Source organism: Grammomys surdaster, unplaced genomic scaffold, assembly GCF_004785775.1.
Source record: "Grammomys surdaster isolate TR1022 unplaced genomic scaffold, NIH_TR_1.0 129, whole genome shotgun sequence".
NCBI lineage: Eukaryota > Metazoa > Chordata > Mammalia > Rodentia > Muridae > Grammomys > Grammomys surdaster.
In genome coordinates, this window is record NW_021604587.1 from 2,956,379 (window position 1) to 2,968,519 (window position 12,141).

Genomic DNA, 12,141 nt, shown 5'->3' on the forward strand with positions numbered 1-12,141 from the left:
AGAAGAAGAAGAAGAAGAAGAAGAAGAAGAAGAAGAAGAAGAAGAAGAAGAAGAAGAAATCGGAGCTGAACACTCTGAAATCATGATTTCTCTGGATGGGAATGAGAGCATGCTTTCATTCCGTGACCACTATAAATCAAGAGAAAGATTATAATTAGAATAGACCATAAGAGCTCTTGTGAATAATAAGCATAGTGGATTCCAAGGCATATTTCTGGAGTTTACCATTATAAATAATTGTTAACCACCACAAGAGGAAGCTCAGGAAATAGCTGGGACAGGAATGGCAGACACTCCAGGAACTCGACAGACACAGGTCCAGTCCTAGTGTGAGTCCCAGCGCTTACTATCCTCCCCCTCCCTCATCTACCTCCATCAATTCTGTAAGTAAGGGGCAGGGCAGATGGCTTTTACAGAGGATCCGGGTTCAGTTCCCTAGCACCCACATGTAGGTTCCTGTTTGTAACTCCAGCTCCAGGGGATCTAGCCCTCTCTTCTGGCTTCTAAAGGTACTGAAAGCATTTGGTACACAGACATACATGTAAGCAAAACATCCAAATGTATGAAAGAAATAAATTAAATAAAAAATTGATATACTGTTAAATATACTGGAAGCTTTCCCAAAAGCAGGGACAGGAACAAAGTCAACTCAAAATCCCTCTAGGGTACAGGCAGGAAAGAAAAAATAAAAATGCATTTTTCCACAGACTTCCAAAGTAGGAGAAAGGCAACTTACCCAATCTTCAATTAGTTTTTCTGCACAAAGAATTCAGGCAAATTTGGAGTATTTCTCAGGATCACAGTACTCATGATGGTAAGCTATGGTGACCCATATAAATGAGTGTTTCTGTGACAATAGCTCAGAACATAAATTCACAGGCCAAGATGGCTCATTCAAACTGGTTGAGAATCTCCCAAACCTATGGTGTGGATTATGGCCTTGACCAGGAAAAGCCTTCTCTCTTATCCATGAATTCCTATAGGTCAAGTGTAGGGATATTATTGTGACTCTTGGGGACCAACTTCCAGGTGTGATGAAGACTAAGGCATTTAGGTGCTTTTCTATGACCTGCTCTGGAGTGAGCTGTCTATTATTAATAGAAGCCACTGGGAAGGTGCATACCCAAATAAGGCAGAAGCTCTCTGGCCTCAGGGTGGGGTAGGGAGGACTCGAAGGAGAGGGAGAGCACACGTTGCCTTCCCATGCAGTGATGAATCCGAATCACCGCTGCCTTGTGCCAGGTTCAAATTGGCAACCCAGGGAGATGAAAGGCATTCTATCCCATTACTCATGCCTGGGGTGATCTGTCCTCTTGAAGATTGGCTTCCTAGGTGAAAGCGAGGGACCGACAGCTACTCAGAGATGCTCTAAGCAGGATAAAAGGCATGAAAAGCAAGTGACTGGAGAGAAAAGACACCAGTAAGGCATGGAAGCTGATGCATGGCTGGCAGAGGGATGTGAGGCTTAAAGGGAACCAGGAATTATGGGAGAAATGGTGCTTATTCAGCCCTGCATGGTTCAGCCACAGGAGTTCTATTGCTCTTCTAGGACACAAGGGTACTCAGGATCATATTAAAATTCTTCCCCAAAACAATCCTATTAGGCCCAACTTATCTCCTCGGACAATTGTTTAAAGTGTTAAACAAACTTAAAATGTTTTTTTTAAAAGAGAAAAGCACTTCCATATAAATCAGCACCTTGTTTTGAATAGCGAGGTCCATTCTGTGAGGGGTTACAATGTTGCTAAGCCTTTACTTTCCCTTTTCAACAATGTTACTCCAGTGCTGTGTTGCTGCCCTGCGATTTGTTTGTGGCAGTGCTGGGCATCAAACAGAAACCTTTTACACAAGTGCTCTTCCATTGGGCTGTGTCCCCAGCCCAGACAACTATCCATTGGTCTTGAAACCTGCAGGCCTCTTTGTTGTAAGCAAAGCTGAAGGTCTAACTGCAGGCACTGTATAGACTAAAAGCCACTGACCTACTTTCCCAATCCCTTACTAAATCTTAATCTTACTAAAGCCACATGTCAAGATCGGATGTGGTCAGTAATGGTAGAAGCATTTCTTAACCAGCTGGAAATCCCTAGCATCATAAATGCCCCAGCATTAGGTAGCAAGCAAACACCAGCACCACTGTTTTGCTCAACAGCCCACAGAGAGCTTCTCTTCTTAGACCCCAGGTTTAAACTCTCAGTCTCCGTTGTACCTGTACATGGGCCAGGACTCTAGACTGAGAAGCAGTCACATATCCTGACATGGGCAGGAGAAAGGGTATTAAATGTAAGCAATGATTTCAAATCATGCCAACCTGGGAAGTAATGCAAGGATAATTTTTTAATGAAACCAAATGTTGGGGCTGGAGAGATGGCTCAGTGGTTAAGAGCACTGACTGCTCTGCCAGAGGTCCTGAGTTCAATTCTCAGCAACCACATGGTGGCTCACAACCATCTGGCATGGTATTTGATGCACTCTTCTAGTATGTGTCTGAAGACACCTGCAGTGTACTCATATAAATACATCTTTAGGAAAAAAAAAGAAAGAAACCAAATGTTTTCTCTGGCTTTCTCTCTACATGGACTTCCAGCTCACCTCAAGGTGGCCCAATTCCAGAGGTTCCCTGAGACAGGCAGAGGATGGGCAGGGATGTCTTGCATGCTTGAAACAACATGCTTGTGCTCCAAGCAACAGCTCTGTATGTCTCCCCTGTGGCTCCAACACTCCACTCATTCTGTGGGAGTGCTGGCTGAAGTCATAGGAGGCCCACTATTCAAAAAGCCTTCCCTTGGCCCAGCCCTGTCTATGTGAAGGCACTTCAGCAAAAGGGTCAGCATCTCTCACCTTTACTGAATCTGATACACAAGCTGCAAAGCATCACGTGGTGAGACCATGCCCTTCAGCCTCCTGAGGCTCCACCCCCCTGATTGGTAAGAATTCCACCCCCCAAATTGACCAAGAATATATCATTGCTTCCAGGTGCTGAGTAGATGGGGATTTTGGTGCTCCTCGAGGGATGGTTTGGAATAAGAAACCATGTGTAAACTAAATGGTCTATGAAGGCCTAAGCATGTGGAAGCTTCTGTAACAAGTAGACTAATTCTATTTCTGCAAAACCTAACAGTAGGATAATTGAACTTAGATTTTGTCTGCCTATGCTTTTTAAATCTTTTTTTTTTCGAGGAATTAATATTGTTAAAAGTAAGACAGATTGAACATTTAAAAAAAACTGTAAGGGAAAGGTCTCTCACTCATGGGGGTGTGGGGGTGTGTGTGGGTAGGAAACTATCTTCTATATAATTGAATCTGCTTGTCATCTTCCATAATAAAAAGTTAAATAAACAAAATGAAACAAATTGCTGTTCATTTTCAGTATCTCCTCAAAGGTAAATTTGTAATTGTTAGAAAATAAATATAAATTTTGTTATTTTACCAATATAAGGATCAAATCAGACTTGAAGAGGCCTCTGGGCTGGGTCTGCTCAGTCCCTCCCCTAGGTGAGGCTGAGCTGGGAACATGGTGTCTGTACCCTCCCTCTGTGCTGAGGCTGAGGAGCTCCCCCATCTCTGAGGGGCAACTCCTGGACTCAACGTTTTAAATGCTCACACTTTCATGTTCCTTTTTTAGCTTTCAGGAAGGGCAAGTCTTAGCCACTAAGATATTTTGTTTTCAAACTCACTTAAACTCAAAGTACCCAGAACACTGGAAACCTGCATGTGGGTCAAATTCACATGGTTATGTTTTCCGTTTAAGTTATAACAACAACCGAAACATGGTTTTGCCTTTCACACTCACAAACATTTACACACAGGTTCCAGTCCCTTTTCTTCTCTGGTCTCAATAGCATCCCAGAGTTATTTTTTACCTTGAGGTAGGTAAAATGGACAAGGCTCATTTTGACTTCCCACAGGAGCTTTTATGTGTGCATGTTGAAAACGAACAAACAAACAATCAATTAATCAAACAAACAAGAACAGCTTAAGACCCAAACATTCCTAACACAACATTTTTCTCTCAACTTTGTCCTAACAGCAAAAAGACCACTGGCTAACTTAAAAGCAAACGATCAATTGAAAGGAGGATTCTTCTTTTGAGGACAGGGAAGAAAGATTAAAACATGCTGGGGGGTGTTGATGGCTCTAGGCCACTCATTTGTCCAGGGACCAGCAATAGCATGCGAGGAGTCCCTGGTGTATCCTCTGAAGGAGGATGTGGCTACTGTTTTAGGCTTACTATGAAATAAACACTTGAGGGCAAGGCTGCAGGGAACCCTTGCAGGGCGCCGCCTGTAAGGGTATGAGCGCCAGGTTCCCTGTAATTAAGAAGCAGCCTGCTTGGTGAAGACAGGGCTGCCACCCCATCTGCCAAGCCCGCGGGAGCTGGCACCGTGCCTCCCTGCCTGCCGCCCTGCTACCCACCTGATCCTTGGAGACTTCCTTTGATGGAGCGTTTATGCCAAGCTTTTCCAGAGGATAGACAATCTGTCGTCGTGGTCGCACAGGAACCAAGTAATGAAGGGCAGATGTCAGGGAGTGGGAGTAAGAGCTCTGGAGCTGAAAGACAACCATCTCTATTTTAGGGGAGAGAATGTCAGAGGCGCAGCGCAGATGTCTGCATGCTGCTTGACAAATACAAAACTCTTAACTCGGCCAAGTCAGAGAGGGGAGGAAAAAAAAATCAGCAAATAAACAAACATACTCTTCGAGCAGAGGAATGAATTGCAGATAATGCTTCGCACTAATGAAGATAATTATGAGGGTAATTACATTACTATCTCTGTGGGAATGACGGATAAACAAGTGGTTTGGTTTATGGGATTTTTCAGTACAAGTATTTCCCCCAGGAGGATACTCCTCTCCATAGCGATCATGAATCAGCTTGATGTGACCCCATTAAGCTGTGTTATCTGAGTGCTGTTAACCTTTGTGTGTTTGGCACGGGATGCTATAACACACATAGATGAAAATGCCATCCGGGGGCGACCTAGCCCAGAGGTGAAAGCGCTCGGGCAACTTAACTTGGGCTTTTAAAAAAAAGATAAAATTAGGATCTTGTGGAAGTACTGGAATGTGGGGAACAGGAGAGCAGGACCAAATGATTTTGATTTGTAGTATGTCTGAACCGTGAACTGGATTTACGCTTGCTGAAATAGATAATAAATACTTTCTATAATAGTGCTCTAAGTATTAATTTAATCTAATTTTTAAAGCTTGTCAGAGAATGGTTGACTGACATTTATGAAATCTTGGAAATAAAAACAAAAATACCTCAGGGCAAAGAAATCATTTCAATCTCGAGTGTAAAAGTGAAAATCCACACTGGCAATGACATATCTATTTGTTGAGTTAGAGTCAGAGAGCAAAGAAGTCTGTCAGAACATTAGCTGTGTCTTAATAACTATAATGATTTGCATATGACTCATGTGCTGATTTAAAAGTAGTATTACGAGCTTCCAGAAATGCTTTCCAGAATCTTTAACCACTGCACCTCACACCCTGACTTTACACATTACTGAGAAGCAGAACCCAGGAAACCCTGCCCAGGGCGCAGTCTTTATATCTGTGATTGTCTATGCCATGCTTCTCAACCTTCCTAATGCTGTGACCCTGTAATACAGACCCCCAACCATAAAATCGGTTCATTGCAACCTCATAACTGTCACTTTGCTACTGTTGTGAATCACAGTGTAAACATCTGACATGCAGGGTATCTGATATTGGGGCTCCAGGGGGGTCACAAGACACAGGTGGGGAACTTCTGGTGTATGTCCTCATGAGGTTAGGAGAGAGCCACCGCTACAGGGAGATACAGGCAGTTCAATTTCACTGCGTGAGGACTTGGAGCAGAATTTGGGAATTCTGACTCACATGACTTGGGACCACTTCTTACCCTTGTTTTACATGAACATGAGTAAATCGGCTGGCAGTGTGACTAAGGAAACCCATTTCCAAATGTGTTTCCGATGCCTTACAAGTAGCATGTCCCTAGCTCCGCGCAGCTTGGTAAGGAGACACAGGTGCAATGTCTAAAATGTCTTTACTACAGATGTAAATGGACTTTGCTCCAACCCGGCATATACAGGCAGCATGGGAAATAGAAACTAAGAATTTAATATCACACCTGGAAGGTCACACAGTTGCTATGCCGTCAAGTGTAAAGTGAAGGAAATCGTTTGGGTCCATGGTTTTCCCGTACAATTTCCACATCGCTCTTCCTTCTTTCCCACAGGCACCCCTCCAGCATGATACCCAGGCACAACCATTCCAGGTGTGTACGTCAGTGAACTTACATACTGTCTAAGAAATACTTTGCTACATAAGAGCATCTGAAAAATTCCACTTAGTCCCTCGTGGACATCAAGAAAACCTGACAGTGTCAAGGGCTCTTGGCAGATTGTGGGAAGTCTTGAGGTCATGACCAGAAACTGAAGGGTCAATGTCTACTCAGCCTGGAGGTTGAAACCCATCACCTTGAGAGGATACACCAAGAGGACCAATGTCATTGACCATGGGACCAGTTTTCAGAAAACCACCCCTTGGGAGTCTGGTTTGAACAGACTGACTTGTGAAACAACCAGGAGATAGTACATGAGTAGGTGAAGGTGTCTCCCTGTATGCATCAGTGGCTCCTGAGGATACAGCTTGTGAAAGACCTGTATGCATCAGTAACTCCCGAGGATACAGCTTGTGAAAGAAAAGGCAACCCCACAGCCTGCATGGCAAATACAGACTCAAAAGCCAGGTAGAGGAGGATGTGGAGCTAAGATGAGCTGGTATTTGGGGCACACTGGGTCTCTATGACTGTGTCACTCTATGGAAGTATACCGAATATAAGGTAGAATCTATGTAGGTATTCCCCATGGCAGAGTTCTACCAGAACTGTACATCTCCACCTTTCATCCATTCTTTTTTATGGAAATGGTCATAAATTTTATTTGGGATGCAGTATACAGCACACCAATTTTATATGATAGAACTAATTTACTCTACTTGTGTCTATGGGGTTGTTTGTATCAAAGAACACGATAGCATCATTTTGGCTCTACATCGTGAGAAATGATATGCTGCTCAGCGTGTCTCTTATAGTGATTTTTTCTAGAGTTTTCTGTTGCTATCTTGTCAACGTGGAAAAAAGAAAGCCAGCAAATTCGTCTAATTACATTGTTTCTGACTGTAGTTTCAGAAACCAGAAGCCTCTTGGCTGTTCACCATAGTGAAGCAAATACCCTAATCGACTACGGCCAGTGGAGACATGGATGCACACTACAGTGAGTCATTGGGAGAACAAATAAGATGGAGTGCACAAAGGATTCCACCATGAATGCCCATGTGCCAGCCTCTTACCTTGCCTTCTCGGGATTGTGAGTACACAGGATAGTAGAGACATGACTTATAGCCTAAGCGAAGGACCTCCTTTAGGAAAAACTTGGTGTAGTGTCGGAAAATAGGGTTCAGGGCAAAATGGTTCAAACGCCCATGTTCTTCCTGCTGATGGTGGCTGAAGTAGATGAAATCCTCAATGTTATAATGAGATCGTATATACTCTATATCCTAGAGAAGGGTCAGAGAAAGGATGTTTTAAGCAAATTATATGCATGGGTGTTGAGATAAACAGCTATTTTGAAGTCACTTAAGGTGGGGCTAAGGAATAGCTTACTTGGCAAACAAAGTTCTTGTCACGAAAGCATAACAACTATAGTGGGATACCATCGCACTACATTCGTATAAAGCTCAGCAATTGGGCTATATGAGAGGTAGGCACAGTGAGGAGAGGAAGAGGCGAAGGAAGGGGGGGAGCTAGAAAAAGCCAGGGAGAGATATAGGAGCCATGGAGGACCACGCATGTATCGAGAGCAGTCCTGGGTAACAACTTATATCATAAGGTTAGATATTGGGACACACCTCTAATTATGTGGGCATCTTGTTAATTGAGCATTACCAAAAATATAAAGCCTTTGGATAATATTAAAAAAAAAAAAAAGAGGGCTCAGCCCAGCCTTGTGGAGACAGCGTGGCAAATTGGCAGAGCCATCTCCCACACTGGCATCTTGTGGGTGGCAGGGCCAGTGCTTCTGGCCCACCTGAGCCAAACAGCTGCTTGCTCCCACCACTGCTCGTGGCCTCAGGCCTTGCCTAGTCAGGAACATAGCGGGCTCCATAACACAAGACAGATCGGGTGCTGCCAAATTAAATATTAACCATAACAAACAACCTGGGTTGATTCCCCCAGGTCCCATGCAAAAAAAGCCTGGAGTGGTGGCATGTGCTTCAATCATGGAGCTGAGGAGATGGTGACAGGAGGACTTCTAGAACTCTCCAGCCTACCTAGTTTCTCAGAAAATAGCAGGCCAACGGTAGACCCTCTTTCAGCAAACAAGGTGAACTGTTCCTAAGAAATAACACCCGAGGCTGTCCTTTGGCTTCTACAAACATGCACATACATATGCACTCACATGGACAACAAGCTAATAAACACACACACACACACACACACAAACACACACATCTTTAAAAATTGCTTCAAGTGCAGTAGTGAGAAATATGTTTGCTTCTTCAATTATTCATCATCTTCTCTTTAATTCTTTTTTCAGCACTAGGGATTGAACTGAGAGCCTTGAGCAAGTCTGGCAAGTGCTCTACCCCTGAGCTACATCCGCAGCCCTTGGTTACTGAGATAGGGTCTCCTGGGTAGCTTAGGTTCACCTTGAACTCACCATGTAACCAATGCTAGCCTCCTGATGCTGGAATTATAGGTATGTATACACCACCATACTTGGCTTACAAATTCTTTTAAAGCAGAAAGCATGTGATTATTTTGGAGATCTGTCTGTGGAAGATGGCTGTGGTGGTTTGAAAGAACATGCCCCCCCCCCATAGGTACATAGGGAGTGGCTTTTGTTGAAGATGGTTTGTCACTAGAGAGTAGGCTTTGAGTTCTCATAAAGCTCAAGCCAATTCACTTCCTGTTGCCTGCCAATCCTGATGTAGAACTCTCAGATCCTTCTCTAGCACCATGTTTGCCTGCATGCTGTCATGCTTCCCACCACAAAGATAAAGGACTAAACTTCTGAAACTGTAAGCCAGCCCAAGTTAAATGTTTTCCTTTATAAGAGTTGACATAGTCATGGTGTCTCTTCACAACAATAAAACTCTAAGACAATGGCTATGTGGATTTGTTCCTTATGCCTTTGGCTGCCATCACTATGCACTATGGCGAGCCCTGAGTGCTTGGTCAGGTGCATCATAGTAGAGTAGTCCCAGAACATTTCTGGATACCAGGAACACCAGTGAGCCAGCACAAGTGACTGGGGACAGGTTATTTGAGAAGCCAGTCAATAGATAGACTCACTTGTGTCCTGGGTTTGTTACTGATCACCTACTAGTGTAGTAGAAATGTCCCATTTCAGAGTCATACCTGTTAGCACATGACTGGACTATGAAGAAAGCCCAAGCAGGGCATTCCTTACTCTGTGCTTGTGATGGTGACAGGTTTATGCAATGGGAGGTAACTTAGGGGATTCATGAGTGTTCACGTGGAGAGGGAAATCCTGAGACCACTGCTCCTGTTTCAGGGGCCCTTTTGTCTCCTCACACTGTGGTGGAATCAGGGCTCATGCGTGTTGTGCACTACTACAGCCTGGCCTCCCTCATCTCTCTGGTGCACACTACTGACAGCAGAGAAGGAAGGTGAATAATCTGAAGTGAACGTGACTGTTCTTGATGGCAGGAAAATTAAATTTCAACAAATATGGCCTGCAAAACTCTACTGTAAACTCACTGATGGAAAAAACACAGTTTCAAGAGCAGAGATGGCAACAAGTTCATAACAGCTATCATTTTACTCTCTTCCCAAATCCCTTAACATAACAAGAACAACAACATTTTCTAAAGAATAATGGGTGGAAGAGAGGCCAAATGTAAGGCAGGCAGTGTTACCTTGAAAGGAAAACCTTCACCACCTTGTTCCACACTGGGATCCCTGCCTGCCTGCTGCTACTTTATTCAAATATAGAAGAGGAAGTCAAAGAATGGCTGCCACCTCCCAACAGGACAGGTGGGCAGCCTTGCCAGCAGTGGCAGAGAGGAAGTAGAGAACTACAGCCATGCTGGCCACCCACGATGCCTATTTAATTTTTCATTCATGATACAGACAGCCTTGGGAGGACAGCAATGTGACAACTAGAGGAGAGAAATGCACAGCTTGCTACAGTGAGGAAAGGGGTAATCAGGAGGACTGGGGAAAGTTTTTAAAAAATCATTATAATGCCCTCACGAGTTCCCAAGAGATATCTTGCTTATAACGTAATTGGATAGACAGAAGACACTAAGTGAACAAGGGAAAGACGTGGGAAGTTAAAGCTAGGGACTCTGAGACAGAGGTTTCAATGAAGACTTGGATACTATTAAAAATCCTGGTCAGAGACTAAATTAGAGATTCAGAAAACTAATGTTAAGGAAATAGCTCCAGGTGATGAGCAAGAAATGCATTGATCAGTCTGCCTACATGTTATTCCAACAGCAAGAGACACAGAAGAATCAATTCAAAAGATACCAAACACACCTAAGAGACTGAAGAAAACGGAGGACAAGAAATGATTGGTAGAAGAAGGCTTCCCTCAGAGGCATAAAGTAAGTATTCCTTGATAAAACTTCAAGATTTCTGTGTTGAGTAAGCCAAAATCAACTCTCCAATACCAAACCAAAACAAATCTCCAAAAGCAAATCACGCAGACAAAAACTCTCAAAAAGACTCAAGAAAGACCAAGTCAATTCACTTGTGCTTGCAAGAAGATTAGGAGTGGGTTTGTCCTCCAGTTAGATTTAATCAGTGACACTGAATACTTGAGACAATGACAGTTCACACAAGCATTCTGAGGGTGAATACCCAGAGAATTTCATACACAATCAAATGGGTACCTACTATGAGGACAAGATGGATAGATTCTGACATGCCATCATCCAAAAGCAGCAACTCAGACACACTGAATCAAACAGAGAGAGAAATGCAAAGAAGAACAAATGGATAAGCCTTTTACTGGGACATCCCAATAAAGTCCAAAGCCCATCAAGAAAAAATTTTAATACCTATTCATCAAAGAAACCATCAATAATCAAAAAGTAGAAAACTTCCTTAACTTGGTATCTCCTTGAAACCTACAAATAACATACATGCTAAATGAGGAAAAATCTTGCATTATACCATTATAATATGGACAACTAAAAAAGTAGCCTTTATTAGCACTACCATTTAACACTGCTCTATTCATGCAATAAAATTGAGGGAAAAAAAGAAAAGAATCAGGCATAAAGTCAGGTATAGCGGTCACAGCTGTAATCTCAGCGCTTGGGCTGAGAGTTCAAGTTCATGTCTGGCTACATAGCAAGTGTGAAGCTGGCATTAGGCTTTAGGAGATGGGGAGTGTGGTGGGAGAATAGCCACCATGATGATTTTCTACAAAGTCCCCTCATCTCCATGTCTCCGATAGGCACAGTACACACCTCTTTCCTTTGAGCCTGATCATGGCCTCTAACTGTTCTCAGCAATGCAATGGCTTGAAATTGATGCTGGGCCTGGGAGCTGTGTGCCCAATCAATTTTTAAATTCTCAGAGTGGAAAAAAGACTTAAGAAAGGCTAATTGGATACAAGATCAAAATATAAAAATTCATGGTCTTCCTATATTCTAAAATAAACATTTACAAGGTATAACAAGAAGTATCTATGTACGTTATCAAGAAAAAAATGACAAACTACATAGAAAAAAAATCACAAATGTCCTAGAGTATATTGGGGAAGGGTCACAGCAGGAGACAGATGGCATGTTCGAATTAGGATAATTGGAGGTAGGCTCAACAAAGGGAGTATTTACAGAGACAAGAAGGTGTGGGGAAATTAGCAGGGACTGTGAGAGGGCAACTGAAAGCTATTAGTGGCTCAGTAGGTGGAGTAGGGGGAAGACTGGTCACAAGAATCCACAAAGAGAGCATCCCAGAGACAAGGCCAGTGGGCTCCATGTGGTCTCAGCCAGATGTAGACACCTTGACCTCACTGTCCTTCCTCCTCCTGTCAAGGCCTCTCTTTGGTCAAACCCAACAGAAGGCCAAAGGGCAAAGGCATGCATTGTTGTCAGTTCCTGTGAGGCAAATAA

The 12,141-nt window shown here is 43.3% G+C and overlaps 1 protein-coding gene across 1 annotated transcript in view; it reads right to left on the minus strand.

Annotated features, from left to right (window-relative positions):
- The window catches only part of Cfap61 (cilia and flagella associated protein 61), a 273,504-nt gene that overhangs the window by 162,729 nt on the left and 98,634 nt on the right, over positions 1-12,141 (minus strand). Inside the window, exons 16-17 of the mRNA XM_028756974.1 lie at positions 7,339-7,545; positions 4,414-4,548 (exon numbers count right to left, since the gene is read on the minus strand). Coding sequence (XP_028612807.1) covers positions 4,414-4,548; positions 7,339-7,545 — 342 coding nt within the window. The remainder of the gene's footprint in view (positions 1-4,413; positions 4,549-7,338; positions 7,546-12,141) is intronic.